General features: G+C 42.7%; 1 protein-coding gene across 2 annotated transcripts in view; it reads right to left on the bottom strand.

Annotated features, from left to right (window-relative positions):
• Positions 1-2962: 2962 nt before the first annotated feature.
• The window catches only part of SPMIP7 (sperm microtubule inner protein 7), a 331337-nt gene continuing 312167 nt past the window's right edge, over positions 2963-22132 (bottom strand). For both annotated transcript variants that reach the window (XM_073678392.1, XM_073678393.1), the window contains one exon: positions 2963-3173. In XM_073678392.1, coding sequence (XP_073534493.1) covers positions 3040-3173 — 134 coding nt within the window. In that variant the 3' untranslated portion in view covers positions 2963-3039. The remainder of the gene's footprint in view (positions 3174-22132) is intronic.

The raw sequence follows: 22132 nt of genomic DNA, 5'->3' as shown, positions 1-22132 counted from the left end.
ACCTGCTGGCCCTCTAAAAATAGTGGAAGCCGTTGAATGTAATGAGAATGTACAAAAATGCAGCAAAAACACTATGTGTGAACATAGCCCAAGGTGTGGAGGATCATTTTTTTTCTGGTATTTATTTTGCCTTATATACAAATCATTATCCTGGAAAGAATGTTTCTTACCATTTTTTCCAGAAAAATTCATTTTATCTTCGTTTTTGTAAGTTTTATTGTCAGTCTGTAAAAATGGCGTAATACTCTGACAACATTGTTTACAGCAGCGACTTGGGCTTCAGAGATGCTTCCAGGGGTCTTCCCCATGCTGATCCCATGCCTTTTCAGTGGTATTTCCGTTGATTTGACCAATTTTTAGACCCCCTCCAGACTTCCAGGGGGGGAGGGGCGCTGGAAAAATGCTCAAATTTCCCATTGACTTCCATTATACTTGTTACTCGGGTCGAGGAATCAAGCATTATGATTTGCTCGACCCAAGTAACAAATACTCGAGCATTTTAGTGCTCGCTCATCACTAGTGGTGAGTTCTCCTTCAATAAAAGTCTTCAAACAGAGGCTGGAACCAAAGGCGAAAATGGAGCTAGGATCCTTAATAAAGAAAAAAATGGTATGATTTATATGTATAAAACATACAAATTTTATTAATTCATTATTAAAACATGTTGTAATCGTGTCACATAATAGGCTTGGATATTTGTAAGGTAAGTACACAAGAAAATGTATGGCACTGCAGACGAAAGAAGAGTCACATGTATAAGTTAATATCATATCAATATAAATACATGGGTAATGTCACCATACACAATGTAATATATAAGTAGTGCCCACAAATATTGGGACTATGATGTTTCTTTGTAGCAAGAATACATACAGAGTTTACTTAGTCAGCCATAAAGTGGCTAGTGCATATATGTAGAAAAACCCAATGAGGTAATAAGCCCTCTAGACAGAATGGGCAATAGCTAAACTCTATAGTAGTGACATGCTTACCCATGAGTTAGTGAATTTGTCATGCGTGTCAAACTGCCCCGATGTGCATTTCGCACAAGTTGCTTCCTCAAGGGACTTCTGTGTGTCATCTCTATGTGCCTGTATATATACCCCTCCGGAGCTTTTCATAAGGTTCACAGGTGTGCCTCACCGCATCAAGTGGGTGCATGTGAGCAGGGCGACCAGTGGTACATGTGTCACTTCCGGCGGATCTTGGGCGCCTTGTGTTCCAGGAAGAATACTTCCTGTGACGTCCTGTGGAACGCACGGCCCCAAACAGATATCTGGACAGACATCTGTCTGAGATGGTTTAGTGAATCCTGCATTGAGCAGTGTTTTGGACACGCTAACCCTGGAGGATCTTCTAGCTCTAACATTCTATGATTCAATACATGAACCAGGTCTTGCATTTGATCCACCACCTTTTGGAGGAGGTCCATGATTTGGGTTAGCCAGATATAATGTAACGTTTGACCGAGGCCAAAGGTTCAAAAGGCACCCTTGGACAGACTTGGCAAAAGCCACTCCGTCTGGCAGACTTTAGAGAAATACAAATACCCTTTAACCCCTGTACAGAGATATGGTTTTACAATAGGACCCAATGGAATGCTACCATGGAAGGGCTGCCAGGCATGGTCAGAGCAGAGAGGTCACATTAAGGACAAAATCAGGATACATAAGAACAGTCAGAAACAAACTGGGGTCAAAACAGGAAATACACTAAACAAAAAAAGGAGTAGAAGATGCACACCTAGCCAGGGAAACACTAACCTACTGTGCATGTGGCAGCTTTCAGCAGCAAACTGGAAGCCTTAATAGGGTGTGGTGCTCTCCAATTAACTGGAGCAGGGAGCTGATAGTCAGCTGGAAGCACACACACCCATACTGCCAGACTGACTGCACTACAGGTCCTAGCCACTCTAACCTTAGTGGCTGGACAGAGTCAGCTGTCCAGAGCTTCTGACAACTTTATCACCAGCGCCACCCACAGAGTGAATACGGCGGCGCATGGCGACAGAAGCAGAAGTCGCATTAGCAGGTTCTGGTGGAGTTCTGTGGATGACTGCTTGCATACAAAACTCCACTGACGAAAATGTCTGATAGCTGTAAAACTTTGAAATCAAATTGTGCCGCTTTTGGGTATCCCGGTGTATGGAAAGTTGGACACATGCAGTCAGCTGTAGCATCTTGTCTCACCCTTAGAGGTTGGATATCAGTCTATTAGACAATAAAGGCATAACTTACATGAATATGGCATACATGTCAGAATTCCCATTAAACTAGCCTGTGCTTATCATAAGGTTACAGTAAAATGATCATCATTGCTTGTATTCACATGTCCAGACATCCTGCTACTGTGCTCCCATAGAAAAATACTAGAACTACTAGAAAAAAATTTAAGGGAACCTGTCACGTTGTACATGCAATCCGATCTGTGGACAGCATGCTATAGTGAAGGAAAACTGGTTTATTGGAAAAGATTCAATATAACTTGTAATTTATTCATAAAAATCCCTGGTGTTTATATGAATGAGTCAAGTGGGCAGTACTATTAGTGATTGACAGCTACTGTATACAGTACAGACCAAAAGTTTGGACACACCTTCTCATTTAAAGATTGTTCGGTATTTTCATGACTATGAAAATTGTACATTCACACTGAAGGCATCAAAACTATGAATTAACACATGTGGAATTATATACTTAACAAAAAAGTGTGAAACAACTGAAAATGTGTCTTATATTCTAGGTTCTTCAAAGTAGCCACCTTTTGCTTTGATGACTGCTTTGCACACTCTTGGCATTCTCTTGATGAGCTTTAATTGAAAAAATAACATGAAGCGAAATGCTATTGTGAACAGGGCCTTATAACATCTATATTGCAATAGGAAAGAAATATAAAAATAGTAGAATGGAGAAGAACGTAACACAAAGAACAGTCAACCAGGTTGTTTTGCGACTGACAACTATTGTATTTTGTTTCATCTTTATTTTTCACAAAGTTCACCAACTCCTCATAAGAAATTAACATGTAGCTTTTATTCAGCTATTCCAGTATGTTACTAAAAATTGTCTTTCTCCACCTTGTTGAAAGGATTACACGGTGACACTGTGGTAACCATTCTGGAAATTGGCCCTTGATGCTTAAAAGCAGTCGCAGTCCTTCTTCGTGTAAAAAATCTGGAGACAAGAAAACAGAGATGGTTTTAAATTTCTATATTAACTTCTTTCCATTTTCCATGGCTACAGCAAACCAAGATGGGCACAGAAAAAAAATGCGATTATATGCAGCGGTAAGTCTTGTGTGTCATTTTCTAGACATTGAAGAACTAATAATTTGTCTTCTAAAGAAACCTGTGAGCAATCTTATACTGTACTAGCTACGGACAGCATTATAGTGGCAGTTCCCACAATCGTAATGAATTATGTTTAACTCTATGGGTATTTTCACATTTTGTGATCGCACTACCAATTTTCAAAAACTCATGTTTTTTTTTACATAGTTTTCAAAAGTCATGGCAAAAATTCAGCATTTTTACAAAATCACAGCAAAAAAAGTAAAGCACAATCTCATTGTGTGAACATATCCTAAAGCGTTGTTGTGTTTTAGAGAAAATGCTTTTATACACTGTTTTGTTGTCAGTGTTATGTTAATGGCTTGGGGAGTAGTGTCGACCATCTCTAGCTTCTTCAATATAGGCCAGGATGTCATGCCTCATAGGTCACTGAATGTTGTTAGGTTGAACAAGGGGATGTCAAGACGTGTGCTGCAACCTTTCAAGACGCAGTGACCTCAGAGACTTGGACCCGAACATAAATCTTGGCCTACAGTGGCCAGAGATGTGGCGTGCTACAGTGGAAAGGGAAGAGCTGGGCTAAAGGCAGCGAGAGTCCGGAGAGGTCAGCAATGAGATATTAGTTGTTTTTTTTTGCCAGTCCTTTTCCAACTTGTGTATAAATAGGGCATATGAACAAACTTACCGAACCTATCTAGCCGCATTTGTGTGTGCACGGCTGCGTGTGGTTATGTGACTGCGTAAGCATGACTGTGTGTGTGCGCGTGACTGTGGGTGTCTGTGTATGTGTGACGTTCTGGGTGCGTGACTGCATGCATGACTGTGTGTGACTGCGTATGGGTACAAAACTATGTGTGTATGCACGACTGTGTGTGGGCATGTGTGCGTGTGTGCATGACTGCATGTATAACTGCGTGTGTGAGACTGTGTGTATGTATGTGACGGCATATGCATGACAGTGTGCGCGTAACTGCGGGTGTCTGACTGCGTGTGTGTGCATGACTGCATGCGTGACTGTGTGTGTGTACAAGACTGCATGTGTGACTGTGTGTACGTGCTTGCGTTTGTGTGCATGCCTGCATGTGTGTGAATGTTTGTGACTGTGAGTCTGTGTGCCTGTGATGTGTGGAGACAGTGTTGAGAACGAAAGGGGGGAAATATGTGAGGAGACAGTATGGTGAGTATGGGGGGAGAAAAATGTCATGGGACACAGAATAGAGACAAGGTAGTGTGGGGGGAAGTATAGAGGGGGCAGAATGTGGGAACAGTGTAAGGGCGCAGGAAGGTGGGGACAGTATGCCGAGGAGGGTAAGTGTGATGAGGGAACACAGTATAGAGACTGCCCAGTATAGGGGAGACATCGTTTGAGAGGACAGAGTGAAGAAGAGGCCCAGTATGGAAAAGAGGACAGTGTGGAGGGCATATACCATAAAAGGGACAGTGTGAGGGTAATACTTTGTGCAGGGAACATAAGGGCAGTAATTCAGGGGCACAACATAGGGCAAATATTTTAATTCATAAGCATTATAATCACGCTGTTACTTTTAAGGGCACCATGTCGGGATTCGCTGCATAAAACCAGAGAAGATGGAAGTCTGCAGAGACGAGCTGTGTGTTATTGGTTCTGCTCCTTAACCATGTAACAATCTGTAACTTGTAAGATTACATGATACATGGCTATGTTATTAAAGTGTTGTGCTATTTGACAAGTTAAGGGTTACTACATTTTTATTTATGTTAGGAGCATTTAAGGGGTTGACCAAGTTTGTAATGAAAGCCTGCAGTCACTCTCTCTGATTGCAGACTTCTGAATTCTCACAGTGCGCGTCCTGCACGCTGTCAGGATTCTCTAATGCCAGCAGTGACAGGAGAAGGCCTCAGGTGCCGACTAGACATGCACTGCCTCACTCAATACCTTTGCCACTGGCATGGGAGAATCCAGAAATTGTGCAGTACGCACACTGTGACAGAGTGACTGCAAACTTTTATCACAAACCTGGACAACTCCTTTAAATATAACATTAAGCATTGTAGCATGCTCAATCCTAACAACGTGTAATATGCTCACTGTCAGGATTTGGCTCTGCTTGACTGTTCCATCAGTCATCACATGATCACTAATGTACAATCTTTATACTTAGGTCACGTGCCAACTAGCTTTTCTTCCTGCTTCTCTCAGTGAAGCAGGGACTGTAGCATTTTACTGAACATGAATGAGAGAATTAGGAAAAGCAGATTGTCGGCTCGTGACTGTAAGTGTGCAAATCACATGCCCACTACTCAAACCACTTGACTTCTTGCCCTGGGTGCCAGAAAACCTAGATCCACCTCTGGTGTGTGTAATAGTGGCTTGTGGTGTGTAAAAACATTTGTTTAGGGCACATTTACTAAATCTATAAGTGCTCTTTCATATCTGTGTTAGGGAATTCCATTTGTCTTTCTCGTAGCCTAACCCTAGTTTAGGAACACACAAGTGAAATTAACTGCTTTGCGCACCTTGACGTAACTATGTCACCATAGGTCAGACCAAAGTACTGTAGTGCACATGCGCTGTTGCTCTTTGGCTTTTACCCACGGATGTGCATTACAGGACACAGTGAGTCATCCACATGAAGAAAGAAGGAGGACAGTGATCGCAAAAAGAGAGGAGGCATTGGATCAAGACCAACGACACTCATCAGACCGGACCGCGAAGTAGGTGAGTATAATATAAGGTCTTTTTTGTTTTATATAGAGCACATTAAGGACATATATAAAGCATTCTAGAGTGCTGTCACATAGGGTGTACATGTACTTGACCTGCTTTATATGGGGAAAACCTGGTTACGTGTTCCCTTTAAAGCCTGTTACTTCTGCTGCTTTAATGCATGGACCAGAGATAGACAGGCTAAAGATGGACTGCCGCAACTTGAGGGCCACTGCTTTGTGATTGCTCCCCAGGCTGAAATTTGCCAGCCAGGCCCTGGAGTGATACTATAATACGTAAGGACAGGAATGGTTCTATAATACATGAAAGTAGAATCGGTAATATAATACGGGGTGATAGGAGTGGCACTACAGTACATGAGCATAGAAGCGTTACAACAATACTTGATGATAGAAGCATTACTATATTACAGAAGGATAGGAGCAGGAATATATTGCATGGGATTGGAGCACTACTATAATACAAGGGGATATGAACAGTCCTGTAATACATACAGTGGATATAAAAAGTCAACACACCTAGGTTAAAATGTCAGCATTTTATCATGTAAGAAAATCATACCAAGAAGAATCATTTCAGAACTTTTTTCACCTTTAAAGTCACCCATACTCTATCCAATTCCACTGACAAGCAAGCTGAAATAATTTAGAGGTGGGAAATAAAAATAACAAAACTAAAATAATGTGGTTACATAAGTGTGAACACCCTCTTATAATTGGGTGTTGTGTACAGAAAAAAAAGTTGTGTACAGAATTAGCCAATCACATTTAAACTCATGTTAATAGTCAGTACACAGCTGTCATCATGTTGTTCAAATGTTTTTAGTAGAATTTTTACTAATTAACACTCAAAAAATCAAAACATATACAGTAATAGTAATAATATGAATATTGTGAACATTGGTGGAGGAAAAAGGAAGAGTAGAGGAAGTAGGGAAGATGAACGAGTTTATTAGGGGTGGAATGAAAGGGAAGGGTAAGACAAAAGTATTAACAAAGCTTTATACATAATAAAACATAAGACGTAACAGTATTATCTAAATAACTTTAGACACAGTAACATTAGCTACTGTATATAACATTGCATTATAACACATTAGATTTAATAAAAAAGTATTCTTGTCAATGAAGGTATTGGTCCAAGTAATTTAACCAAAGTTCCCGTTTATCGTAGATATTTTTTCCCAAGAATTGTTCACTATTTCATATCTCTGTTCATAGGAATTATGTAAGGAGATTTCTTCGATTATATCATTTGTTAGGAATCGTTGTTTTCTTTCAGCATGCCGCAATGGCATTTTTAGCGGTTAAAAGGATGTGTACCATAATTGCTCTAAATTGTAGGTTTATAAATTCAATCTCTAAAGAAAGAAGCGCCAGATGTGATTTTATCTGATCGTATTTAGGAGTTCTTTTCAAAGGTTCTGCAAGTTTTTTCCAGGCCAGGAAGCAATGATAGTCTGAAGTTTAGGTATTTGTGTAGTTGGGTTCACTAAAAATTTTAATAAGAGAGAATATAATAGTATTTCTTCAGTAAAGGAGGATTCAAAGTCTACCCAAGCGGAAGAATAATTGTTCATAAACCATTTTTTACTTTACATGGTCTCTGAGCAGTTATCCTAAGTAGCAGTTTCCAAAATAGCTAACGAAAATATCCCGGAAATCCAGAAATGTAATCTCATGTTGTATATTCTTTAGTGTTGCCATTACTTCTGATCTGGCAATCTATCTATTTCATTCACAGGTATGTTTCATCCTGCGATAGTCTGCATTTTAATTGAACCCCTTTGGTATGTCCTTTTCCTATTCAATTCCCTGCTGTGTTAGTATCAAACGTCTCTCATCTCCTGTCTGTTAATTTATTCCATTTGTTTAATTCTTACCTGTCTCCCTGTGTCTCCTCACCCAACACACCCCCACTTACCATACACACAGAAATCTATGTGCCATTAATACCCAGCCGCTTATGAACAATCTACAGTCATCTTTAGGTCCCATGCTCTCCCTCTCCTGTCCAGACTCACCATTGTCACACTAGAACAACACATGGCAGAGTACCCTGGAAGAAGCCGCACCGGCTTCATGCAAAATGACCCCGCATAGACTGCAGCCCTGGAACACGATGCAAACACGTTTTCTCCAGCGCTGCTCAAGGTGTGCTGAGCGTCTGTGGAGAAAATAACTTTTGGCAGAAGACTTCATGCTTAAAACGTATAACACTGTTCTCCATCTGGCTAAACAAGTCTACTTTACCACTCTCATCACATCTCTACCCAACAATCATAAACGACTCTTTGAAACCTTCCACTCCCTCCTGAGCTCTAAAGTACAGACCCCCGTCACCAACCTAAGCGCTGACGATCTGCCCACTTATTTCCTACAAAAAATCAATCATATCCATCAAGACATTTTTGCACAATCCCCAGAAGAAGAAGTGACCGGACTCCTCGCTTCTTCTCGCCCTACAACCTGCAACAGTGACCCTATTCCCTCAAATCTCCTTCATTCCCTTTCCCCAGCTGTCACTACCTACCTAACTAAATATATAACCTCTCTTTCTTCAGGTATCTTTCCCTCTTCATTCAAACATGCCATCATAACCCCTTTACTTAAAAAGCCATCCTTGGTCCAGAACTGCACTGCTAACTACAAACCGGTCTCTAATCTTCCCTTCATCTCTAAACTCCTGGAATGCTTGGTCCACTCCCATCTAATCTGCTATCTCTCAGATAACTCTCTTCTCCACCCTTTACAATCCAGTTTCCACTCCTCACACTCTACTGAAACTGCCCTCACTAAAGTCTCTAATGATCTACTAACAGCTAAATCTAATGGTCACTACTCCCTGCTGTTTCTACTGGATCTCTCTGCTGCTTTTGACACCAGCTCCTCCTCACTATGCTCTGCTCTATAGGCCTCAAGGACACCGTTCTCTCCTGATTTTCCTCCTATCTCTCTAACCGCTCCTTCACGATATCTTTTGCCCGCTCTTCTTCCTCTAATCTTCCCCTCACTATCGGGGTTCCACAAGGATCAGTCCTAGGTCCCCACCTCCTCTCTTTGTATACTGCCCCTATTGGACAAACCAACAGCAGATTTGGTTTCCAGTATCATCTCTATGCTGATGACACCCAACTATATACCTCTACACCTGACATCACCCCCACTCCAATAGAAAATACCAGTGATGGTCTGTCTGCTGACTCAAACATCATTTCCTCCCTCTATCTGAAACTCAATCTCTCTAAAACTGAACTCCTTGTTTTTCCTCCCTCTACTAACCTACCTATACCTGACTTTTCAATTTCCTTGGGTGGTGCCACCATAACTCCCAAGCAGCAAGCTCGCTATCTTGGAGTCATATTTGACACACAACTTTCCTTTATTCCCCATATACAATGACTCACTCGCTCATGTCACCTGCACCTTAAAAACATGTCCAGAATCCGACCTTTTCTCACCTTTGATACTGCAAAAACTCTTAATGTCACTCTTATTCAGTCTCGTCTGGACTAGTGCAACTCTCTCTAATTAGTCTCCCTCTAAACAAACTCTCTCCTCTCCAATCCATTCTGAATGCAGCAGCCAGGGTCTTATTTCTATCAGGTCGTTTCACCGACGCCTCTATACTGTGCCAGTCACTGCACTAGTTACCCATTCACCACAGAATACAATACAAACTCATCTCTCTCACCCACAAAGCTCTCCACAGTTCTGCACCGCCCTACATCTCATCCCTCATTTCTGTTTATCACCCCTCCCGTGCCCTCTGTTCTGCAACTGATCTAAGACTAACATCCTCCTTAATCAAAACCTCAAACCTCCGTCGTCAAGACTTCTCTCGTGCCGCGCCAGTTTTCTGGAATACACTGCCCAAAACGATCCGGCTAATATCTAGCCCCCATGTCTTCAAACGTGCTTTAAAAACACCTCTGTTTAGACAAGCCTATCACCTTAACTCACCAACCTAACTCTCCCATGTTCCTTCCTAAATGTTAATCTTAATCTGCTCCTGCCTATTCATCTGTCTCTACATCCTCCATGCATCAAATAGCACACGGTAATTGCACTTAGACAGATGCTGGATGATGACCATGTTCTACCTATTGTGTCCCCCCATTTCCATGTAGATTGTAAGCTTGTGAGCAGGTCCCTCATTCCTCCTGTAACTGCTGAAATGTGATACATTGTATTGTTTATATTGTCTGTATATGTCCCCACTTAATTGTAAAGTGCTGCAGAATATGTTGGCGCTATATAAATAAAATTTTTTATTATTATTATACTTTGACCAGATTAGTGTAATAATAAGAAGTCAGATTAGAAAGTTCAAAACCTCCCGAATTTTTATTTTTCATCAAGATGTTTTTAGAAACTCTGGCTCTACTATGGTTCCAAATATATTTGTTCAACATATTCTGGAAGTTATTAATCTATTTGAGTGGAATAGGGAGGGGGATGGCTCTAACTACATAGAGAATTTTCAGTAGTGAAAACATTTTAAAGACTGATTTTCCCCAGCCAAGTGGATTCATATTTGACATAGTTTCTCAAGTCATTTTGAATTGTCAACGCAAGATTTTTAATTAATAGAGTTCTCTTCCCACTCAAAGGAAGATGTTTTTTTTAGATGAAGTTTAGTTTCTATATCAATATTAATCGGTAACATTTTTAATTTATTTTCAAATATGAAACCTTAGCAATCTTTCTGGTACATTTAAAATATCTTTAATTTAGTTGATAGGGTTGCTTACAGATAAAATGATGTCGTCTGCAAAAAGAGACATTTTGAAGTTTTTTTTTTTTTTTTAAAGAAATGCCTTTAAATGTTATTAGAGCTGAGTTGTTCTGTTAATGCTTCCATAATTAAAGCGAATAATAACGGGGATAACAGACACCCCTGATGAGAAGCAGTTGGAGATGGAGAATGTCTTAGACAGGTGGTTTTTAGGAAAGATTTTGGTTGTAAGGTGAGAGTAAAATGCCTCGATATTTTTAATAGTTTGCATATTGAATCCAAATTTATTTAGTGTTTTCCTCAGAAACTTCCAATTTATCCTGTCAAACGCCTTCTCGGCATCTAATGTAAACATTAATGATGGGATTTTTGCCTTCTTTAAGAATTCAATTCAATTTAGAGATCTTCTAGTGCTATCTATTGTTTGACGGACTTCAATGAAGCCTAGTTGATCGTTGTAAATGGTATGGGGAATTTTTTTTTTAATCTATCAGCTATAATTTTAGAACAGATTTTTATGACCAAATTGATCAGCGATATTGGTCTATAGCTTGTTACTAGATCCAAATCAGATTTAGGTTTAAGAATTAATGCAATCTTTGCTTGTAGCATCTCCATAAGGAATTTGCCTTTTATTGAAGCATAATTAAAAACCTTGGCTAAATGTGGAGCAAATTTTGCAAAATTTGTATACGATTTGTTTGAAAACTGTCTGGTCCAGGAGACTTACCCATTTTAAGATTCTTAATTAATAGTTATTCAGATTTCAGCTTCAGAAAAAGTCGAATTCAGAAAATCTGTCTGCTGCTGGTTGATTTTAGGGAGGTTTATTTTTCCTAAGAAATCTTCAATTATATTGGGATTTGTTGGTGAGTCGATTGGTCTTTAGCTAAGTTATTGCTATAATGTTTGGAAAATGTTTCAGCTATCTCTTTAGGGTGGATACTATAAGAGTCTTCTGATTTTTTCTCTCTATTAATTCTATTCTTAATTCTTATTTGTTTAATCCTTAGAGCCATAAACTTAGAAGGTTTGTTAATAGATGAGTAATAATTGGATCTCAACATTATAATATATTTATCATATTCTGTAAATACCAGATCTCTCAATTATATCCTTAATCTGTGGATTTGAAGTTGAAAGATCTTGCTGTAATTTTTCTCTCTCTTATTTTAGCCTGCACTCTTGATTAGAGATGAGCGTTGTTCTACTCGAACTGTTCGCCAATCTCAAATTCGAGCTGTTTTGGGCGGTGTTCGAGCCGTTCGGCGAACACGAACAATTTGAGAAAAATTCGGCTGTTCGAGGTTATGTTCGATAACTGTTCGTGCACCAAAATCATAACTGGATTTTTTCTCAGTAATGATGAAAATTAATGTTAATACGCAATTTGAGTGTACAGCGGGGTGGGGGGAGGGGCAAGGGATGGATCTCTGCAGGAACAATGAAGATCTCCATTTTTTTTTTCTCTTTCCCGCATTTACAGTGGGGAGGTGCAATCTGTCAGCCTATCAGCAGCGCACACACGGAGCGAAGTGCTTTTTTTCACACAAGCAAGGGCATGTGTCATTGGCAGTGTATGTCACATGTCCTTGCCCTATAAGACCAAGCCATTTTCCCTGTCGCCACCATTTTCTCACTGCTGCAGCTGCGTGTTAGACGGCACCGCTGTTGCTGTGTGCGCTATACCTTGTTAATTTCAAGCCAATTTTCGCACAAATCTACAGATAGCTTGGGAGTAGGGAATAGTTGTGATTGCAGTCCTTTTAAGGACTAGGTTATAGCATTTCCTACGACTTTTATCAGGCAGGTCTGTGCTCTTAAATAGATAGGTTGTGGGAGTAAAGACTAATTGTAATTGGAGTCCTTTTCAGGACTAGGTTACATCAGTTCCTATCAGTTTTTGCCAGGCAGGTCTGTGCCAGTGCTGTGCAAGTTTTTTTCACAGCATTTGGCTGAATCTAGCAAAGCTAATCCTTTTTGGCCTATTGCAGAGTGTGTTAGTCAGTGGAGTAGCCTATCTGTGTTGCAAGATATACCACCTGTGTATAGAATACCAATTTTTTTACTGCACCTAGTGAAGTAAAATCTTTTGGGCATAGCATCATTCTATTAGTCCATCTATACTGACCTCCATCAGGTTGCAAATTGAATATAATTTTTTTCTGCATCTAGCTCTGAAAAAATATTGGGCTTCTAGCTGTGTGTGGGACTTGTTGTATTAGTCCATCTATACTGACCTCCATCAGGTTGCAAACTGAATATATTTTTTTCTGCATCTACCTCTGAAAAAATATTGGGCTTCTAGCTGTGTGTGGGACTTGTTCTATTAATCCATCTATACAGACCTCCATCAGGTTGCAAACTGAACATATTTTTTTCTGCATCTACCTCTGAAAAAATATTGGGCTTCTAGCTGTGTGTGGGACTTGTTGTATTAGTCCATCTATACTGACCTCCATCAGGTTGCAAATTAAAAATAATTTTTATCTGCATCTACAGTACCTCTGAAAAAATATTTGGGCTTCTAGCTGTGTGTGGGACTTGTTCTATTAGTCCATCTATACTGACCTCCATCAGGTTGCAAATTGAATATAATTTTTATCTGCATCTAGCTCTGAAAAAATATTTGGCCTTCTAGCAGTGTGTGGGACTTTCTCTATTAGTCCATCTATACTGACCTCCATCAGGTTGCAAATTAAAAATAATTTTTATCTGCATCTACCTCTGAAAAAATATTTGGGCTTCTAGCTGTGTGTGGGACTTGTTCTATTAATCCATCTATACAGACCTCCATCAGGTTGCAAACTGAATATAGTTTTTTCTGCATCTACCTCTGAAAAAATATTGGGCTTCTAGCTGTGTGTGGGACTTGTTGTATTAGTCCATCTATACTGACCTCCATCAGGTTGCAAACTGAATATATTTTTTTCTGCATCTACCTCTGAAAAAATATTGGGCTTCTAGCTGTGTGTGGGACTTGTTCTATTAATCGATCTATACAGACCTCCATCAGGTTGCAAACTGAATATATTTTTTTCTGCATCTACCTCTGAAAAAATATGTGGCCTTCTAGCAGTGTGTGGGACTTTCTCTATTAGTCCATCTATACTGACCTCCATCAGGTTGCAAACTGAATATAATTTTTTTCTGCATCTAGCTCTGAAAAAATATTTGGCCTTCTAGCAGTGTGTGGGACTTTCTCTATTAGTCCATCTATACTGACCTCCATCAGGTTGCAAATTCAAAATAATTTTTTGTCTGCATCTAGCTCTGAAAAAATATTGGGCTTCTAGCTGTGTGTGGGACTTGTTGTATTAGTCCATCTATACTGACCTCCATCAGGTTGCAAATTAAAAATAATTTTTATCTGCATCTACAGTACCTCTGAAAAAATATTTGGGCTTCTAGCTGTGTGTGGGACTTGTTCTATTAGTCCATCTATACTGACCTCCATCAGGTTGCAAATTGAATATAATTTTTATCTGCATCTAGCTCTGAAAAAAATATTTGGCCTTCTAGCAGTGTGTGGGACTTTCTCTATTAGTCCATCTATACTGACCTCCATCAGGTTGCAAATTGAATATAATTTTTATCTGCATCTACCTATGAAAAAAATATTTGGGCTTCTAGCTGTGTGTGGGACTTGTTCTATTAATCCATCTATACAGACCTCCATCAGGTTGCAAACTGAATATATTTTTTTCTGCATCTACCTCTGAAAAAATATTGGGCTTCTAGCTGTGTGTGGGACTTGTTGTATTAGTCCATCTATACTGACCTCCATCAGGTTGCAAACTGAATATATTTTTTTCTGCATCTACCTCTGAAAAAATATTGGGCTTCTAGCTGTGTGTGGGACTTGTTCTATTAATCCATCTATACAGACCTCCATCAGGTTGCAAACTGAATATATTTTTTTCTGCATCTACCTCTGAAAAAATATGTGGCCTTCTAGCAGTGTGTGGGACTTTCTCTATTAGTCCATCTATACTGACCTCCATCAGGTTGCAAATTCAAAATAATTTTTTGTCTGCATCTAGCTCTGAAAAAATATTGGGCTTCTAGCTGTGTGTGGGACTTGTTGTATTAGTCCATCTATACTGACCTCCATCAGGTTGCAAATTAAAAATAATTTTTATCTGCATCTACAGTACCTCTGAAAAAATATTTGGGCTTCTAGCTGTGTGTGGGACTTGTTCTATTAGTCCATCTATACTGACCTCCATCAGGTTGCAAATTGAATATAATTTTTATCTGCATCTAGCTCTGAAAAAATATTTGACCTTCTAGCAGTGTGTGGGACTTTCTCTATTAGTCCATCTATACTGACCTCCATCAGGTTGCAAATTAAAAATAATTTTTATCTGCATCTACCTCTGAAAAAATATTTGGGCTTCTAGCAGTGTGTGGGACTCATTGTATTAGGCCATCTATACCAAGCTCCACCAGCTTTGAAATTAATAATAATTTTTAGCTGCATCTAGCCCTGAAAATAATTTTTCCCAATAGTGGTAGCAATAGAAATATGGGGCGCGCGCCTGGCTAACAAAAATATACGCTTCATAACACAAAACACCAGCCTAGCGCACTGCATTAATAAGATGGCATCATCGTCTCTCCCAGTGCTAGGCCTACTACGCAGGCTAGTATTCCTGTGCCTAAAACACAATGTATGGGTCCGCGCTAGCCACTATGCTGAGGGGTATAAAGCTGCTGCTAACGCTTTATAACAATTCAATTGGCAGATTTTCACAGAGCTCTTCCACAACGCCCACCCATCGGGCAACAGTTGCCCACCCTCCCTATGGGATCTAGTGGCGAATAGTTGATGCCATTAATCAGAGCGTCAGTTGCCCCGTCAACGTGGCAAGCATACGGTAAGGCATGGGAAGAGTGGACACGACTAGTAGCAGGCAGACGGGTTGACCAATGTGAACAAGCTAGATCACAAGTCACCATAGAATTTCTCCACCAGCTAATGATGAGGGGCATATCAGGGGCGTCAGCGCAGCGGTGTCTGACCGGAGTAGCATTTCACTTCCAACTACTGAATTGGGGAGATGTGACAAAGATTCATCATCAGACAATCCATAAAAGGGTGGAAAAGGGGTCAGCCAAGTCAGGAATGTAGACGTCCCATCCCGTGTCACTAAAACTGATTTCTCACATCTTATCCCTAACACCATTAACATGACACTCACAATTTGAAGCAACACTAATGTCTACTGCATTTGTGATCGCCTTCTTCGGGGCGCTATGTATAAGCGAATTAGTCCCTCAATCCAAAATTACCACCAGTGGACGCTTATTACACCAGGAAGTAGTCATAGCCAATAATGCAATACGTGTACGCATACACCAATCGAAAACGGTTCCAGCGGGCAGGGGTACTTGGGTACTTCTACAACCCACAAACGGTACACTGAGTCGGGTAACAATAGTAAAAACATATCTAACCATCAGATCACAAAGTAATTTCTTCGTATCACACATTGATGGAACGCCATTATCAAGATACCTGTTCCAAGCTATATTTAATAAATGCATAACATCGGCAGGGAACCACCCCAAAGATTACGGGACACACTCATTCCGCATAGGTGCGGCCACGGAAGCAGCAAGAGCAGGACTGTCAGAAACGGAAGTTCAGAGGATAGGGAGATGGCGATCCACGTGTTTGGCGAGATACATAAGACCGGACTTGTTATCCTAACGTGGTTTGTTTCTTTTACAGGTGACGCTAAGCCAACAGTGTGAGTGATAGGCCACTCGTATATATATTGGGCACAAAAAAGGGCGAAAGTCTGCCCAGGCGGGAGGAAATTAGAGTTTCTTAACACATATTTCAACTGGAGAGGTATTAGAGGCCTGCTATGGCCACAGGTACTAATGGAGGTAATCAAGGTAGGGAGAGAGGCAAGAGGTCCGGTCATCTTAGTTATACAGGCCGGGGGAAACAACCTAGGTCATCACAAGAGCGCATAACTAATGGCAATAATGAAACTAGACACTGAGCGCTTCAGAGAATTTTTCACAAAATTAGCTATAGTATGGTCAGAGATTGTGCGGATAGCGGTATGGCAAGGTGCGCGAGACATCACGGCCATCGAATGGACAAGGCGGGTAATAAATATTCGGATGGCAAAATTTAGAAGAGACAGAGGCGGTGTAGTGATACGACACCGACAACTGGAAGGAGATAAAGCAGGCCTCATACGGCCCGACGGTGTTCACTTAATAGATATTGGACTGGACATATTCCTGTCAGGACTCCAGGACGGAGTGGAACAAGCGTTAAGAGTGATGGGTGGGGGTCAGAGTCGTGCATACGAGTACGCTGGATCCTCCGTGGCCTGGAAATAGAAAGGACATGTTGGAGAGTTACACTTGTTGGCCAACTTGCCGGAGTGGGGACCCAGGACATGCTGCAACAAGCTGAATTATTTTAGAAATAAAATGCCTTTCTAATGGAATGAGTATAAAGAGTTAATAAAGCTGTGACCGATCCTCACCCATCCAGTTGTAAGAGTTACATTATTGGGTTGTCCATGAAAGGGGGGCGGTAGGGGGGCTGAGCATCTGGGTTTGGTTGGGGGTCCCCACAGTCTGCCTAGGCTAGATTAATTTAAAAATTCTTATTAGATACACAGGCGGTGCAGCTTGCTTCGCAGCTGGGCTACTACGCCCAAAGTATTGCCTAGGCTAGATGCAGTTAAAAATTCTACGCTGACTAGCAGACACTGAAGATTTGGAGCAGACCTCTGAGTAAACAGCTCTTCAGACTCAACCATCTGTGTTACCCCAAGCCATAGTGTATGTAGTTTCTTACAGTTAAAAGGGGGGGGTGCGACCCAACCCACCTGGAATTGACGATGCCAACGTCACGTAAGACACAGCAAGGGGACTCCCAAAATTGTGGCACAGACACCACTTAACCCTAGAACGCATACCTGTGGCCTTGCAGGCCCGCCCAGTTAATTGTTTTCTATTTTCTGCAAGATTGCTTTAGTTAGAATTTTGAAACTCTAGGTATTCTTCATGTATATAGTTGTTTGTCATTTGAGTTTGAGTTATTCCATGTTATTTGCACACGGGCCTAAAGGGCCCCAGGTATGTGAAAGTGTAGATTTTTATGGTCATGCGTTCTAGGGTTAAGTGGCATCAATTGCCCCACTGTTGCTTAAAACGGTTGGTGAGGTGATTTTACCAAATCCCCAAGCTTTTAGTCTCCCAAGGATGACACAGGGGTAGAAATGTCCTTGCGAATCCATGATTTGATCATCTTTATGAACGTGAGTCTGTCTACATTCTCAGTGGACAGCCGCGTGCGTTTATCTGTCAGCACACCACCAGCAGCGCTGAACACACGTTCAGAGAGAACGCTGGCTGCATGGCAAGACAAGATCTCCAAGGCGTGAGTGGCGAGCTCTGGCGATTTTTCAAGATTGGAATACCAAAATGGGCAAGGGTCCAGTGACACAGTCATGGCTTCGATGTTCACTTGGAGATTCTCCTGTACCATCCTCTCTAGGCATTGACTATGTGTCAGACTTCTTGTCTCCTGTGGCCTTGCAAAGGATGGTCTAAAAAAGTGGTGAAACGATTCCACAAAATTGCTGTTACCAGCAGATACTGTGTTACTGTTTGAGTGATGAAGACTCGACAGTCCCACCGTTGGCAAGTTAGAACTGTGAGATTCACTACGTGCACCACTGGTGTTTTGTGGAAAAGCACATGTAAGATTCTGCAACAGATACTCCTGCATTCGTCAATACCTTTTTATGGCAGGAATTATTTCGGCAAATATACTTTTGTACCGGGGATCTAAGAGTGTGGCAACCCAGTAGTCGGGATTACTTCGAATTCTGACAATCCGGGGGTCATGTTGCAGGTAGTGCAGCAAGAAGGCACTCATGTGTCTTGCGCATCCAGAAGGACCAAGTCCTTGTTGTGTTGGTAGCGAGGTAAGAATCATGCTTCCTTCCTTTGCCCTCTCCCTCCAACCTCGCACAACAGAAATGTGATCAAGGTCTCCCTCATCTGATGAGTCTTCCATGCCCACTGCCAGTTCGTCCTCCACTTCTTCCATAGTCGCTGCAACATGTGCAGAGTTGAATTCCACCGTGTCGGCACATCGCATTTCAGCCAGTGAACTGGCAGGCCCAACGACTTCTGTAGAGATGTAAGTCGTTGAACTGCGGGATGCGAACGGCGGAAGTGAGCACACAGCGACCATGCACTCTGCAGAAGGCCATCTAGTCCGGGATAGTGGGCTAAAAATTGCTGGACAACCAGGTTCAACACGTGAGCCATACAAGGCACGTGTGTGACATTGCCCCGGTGAAGTGCCGCACCCAGGTTTGCAGCATTGTCGCACATGGCCTTCCCTGGTTGCAGGTCCAGTGGAGACAACCTTTCATGAAACTGGGTCTCCAGAGCTGACCAAAACTCCTCAGCTGTGTGACTCACATTTCCCAGACATTTCAAAGTAAACACTGATGCGTTGAGCCCTGCTGCCAGCATAGTAAGGAGGTGTGCAGGATTCCTTCTGCGCAGTTAGAAAGCAGGTGGCATTACCAGACAGGCTTTGGGTGCAGGTGGAGGACCGAGAGGAGGTTGAGGAGGCAGAAGCAGTGGAGGAAGTTCGAGATAAAGAGGATTAACACACAACTCGTGGGGACGGTAAGACTTGGACAGCAGCCCCTTGTCCTGCTGTCACCATAGTTACCCAGTGCCCAGTCAGCGACATGTAACGCCCCTGTCCATGCCTTCTCGTCCAAGTGTCTGTGGTGAAGTGCACCCTGTCACACACAGAGTTTCTCAAAGAAGCGGTGATGTTGTGTGCGACATGCTAGTGGAGCGCAGGCACACCTTTCTTTGAGAAGTAGTGCCGACTGGGCATCTGGTACTGGGGCACTGTGACGGACATAAGGTCTTGAAAATCCTCTGTGTCCTCCAGGTGGAAAGGCAGCATTTCTGTAGCCAACAGCTTGTAGATGGTGAAATTCAACCTCTTAGCTTTCTCATGGCTAGGAGGAAATGGTCTTTTACTTTTCCACATCTGAGGGACCGAGGGCTGGCTGTTGTGCTTAGACGGTGTTGAGTAGGGTGTCCCCGGCAACTGCCGGTCTGTGAGGAAGATGCAGGCGGACATGTTAGGTTGCCTTGATCCAAAGGTGGTGCTCTCGATGTCGGAGAGCGCTCAACACTAGCAGGTGTTTCCACTTCCCAATGAACTGACGACCTGCCAATCACACTGGCTGTTGCGGGTAAAGAGGTGGCAGGTCTGCGTCCAAAAACATGTGTGACGGCTGTCCCCCCAGTCACAGAGGATGAAGAGGCTGCGGATGCACAAGATGGGGCAGATGGTGGTTGGCCCAGCCGATTAGGCCGCATTGTAGCACAGTGAGCTTCCCACTGCAACTTATGCTTCATATCCATGTGACGGTACATGCATGAAGTACTCAAACTATGTATTTTTTGGCCTCTACTTAGCTTTTGCTGACAAATATTACAGATAACACGAGTTGGGTCATCCTTATCGATCTGAATAAATGCCCAGGCTATGCAAGGCTTAGAGCCCATGTGACCTGAAGAGCCACTACGACTTGTGGTCAGAGGCAGAGTTGTGGTTGAGGATGCAGTTGTTGACGTGCTTCCAGTACTCCGTCTCTGTTCAGGAAGGCGCAACCTAACCTCGTCGTCAATAGCATCTGTGATGCCCCGCTGCGCTTGGTATCACAGATCCTACAAGAGTGCATTGATGGAATCCTCCACAAGAGGCCCCCATAAACATTCACACATCTCCACCTTCCACCTCAGACCAGCAGAGGGAGCCCGTTAGGGATATAAATAGGGAAGGTGGAGCTAGGCAGTTCAGTTCCTCTGAAGAGTTCCTGCAGTAGAGAAGCCTAAGAGAGGTCAGTCTGCAGTGGAGCTCAGTCTAGTCTAGAGAACGCAGTTAATAGTTCAGCAGTGGAGCACGAGGCTCCTGCTTGCTAGATTCAGGGAGCCCAGATAGAGCTTAAGGTGTGCCGGTGCCGTAAGATCAGTGAAGCGCGGCAAGCTGCCGTTAGTGTGTATAGCCTAGTGAGGGCCCGAGTAGGCCGAAGGCGAGTGGCGAGTTAGTACATAAGGGGCAGAGGAGCTTAACCAGCTCACCCCGAAGCATTTACCGGACACAGGATCCGAGCTTACCGGTATCTCTATGACCCAGTAAGGCATAACCGGAATCCCTGGAGAACTACAAGTCCCAGGATCGCTAAGGTGCTGATATGTAACAGAGCCAGGAGACGCTTAGGCCCCGCATACTGGGAGCGTGAACTCCAAGAGAAGGCCCTACCACAAGGTCAGCCAGCGCAGGACAGAGACAAAGTTAGGCCTAGCTCCAGGCAGGTCAGAAACTTACTACGCAGAGGCAAGAAACAGGAGGCCCTACACCCGCTCATTGGGGAGGATCCTGATATTCACCCTTCACCCTACAGTGCTCCGGGATGTGCCTGAATTTCCACCAGTAAAAGGTACTGAAGTGACTACCGTGTCCGTTCCCGTTCTTGCTCTGACCCAGCTGGGTCTCGCCTGTCCTGCATTCCCCCTGCATACGCTGCCCTGAGACCTAGCTCCACCTGTGGGGAGCTATACCATCGAGCTGCCTTATCACCGGCCTCAGTGGACTGCTGCAGCGCTGGTGCTTGTCACCAGATACCACAGGTGGCGTCATGAACTCTTATAAAATTAACAATTATCCACCCTTTTAAAGAGAGACCCCAGGGTACGGGCCAGGGAGCCGACCACCGCGACATCCCCAAGGCCAGGCAAATGCCCGGGTACCGAGTCATCCCCATCCCCAGGGCTAGTCACATCCTCCTCCACCTCCTCTGCTGACCTCATCGACTGTCTGACTGTGGGTTGACAGTAAGTGGGATCTCCAACCTCGTCATCATCACCCTGTGTGTTATCACACCCGTCGCCCTCAGAGCCAACCTCTTCCTGCCCTGACCGAAAAGTCAAGTTGTCGCTCCAATCAGGTATTTGAGTCTCATCATCGTCTTCATCATTGTCTCCACCAACAGGAGTTACAGTTTGGGAACAAGGGTCTACATTATGCTCAGAACCTTCTTCATCTGGTCCTGGATCCAACTTATAAAGATTCTGGGCATTGGATCAGATCATTTCCTCATCTGGATTAACAGAAGCTCTGGAGCAGACCTCCGTTTCCCAGGCTATAGTATGAGTAAACAGCTGGGCAGACTCAGCCATCTGTGTTACCCCATACTCAGACGGGCAGCTGGAGACTTGGGAGCTGTGAGGAAGCAAGTGCGATTGGGGTGACACCTCTGAGGACTGGAGTATTTGTGATGTTGAAATTGAGGTGATGGAGAGCCCACTTGAAGGAG

The sequence above is a fragment of the Phyllobates terribilis genome, unplaced genomic scaffold (genome assembly GCF_046119375.1).
Source record: "Phyllobates terribilis strain yellow unplaced genomic scaffold, ASM4611937v1 Scaffold_4__5_contigs__length_816908805, whole genome shotgun sequence".
NCBI classification, from domain to species: Eukaryota; Metazoa; Chordata; class Amphibia; order Anura; family Dendrobatidae; genus Phyllobates; species Phyllobates terribilis.
This window is presented reverse-complemented; position numbering and strand designations above follow the sequence as displayed.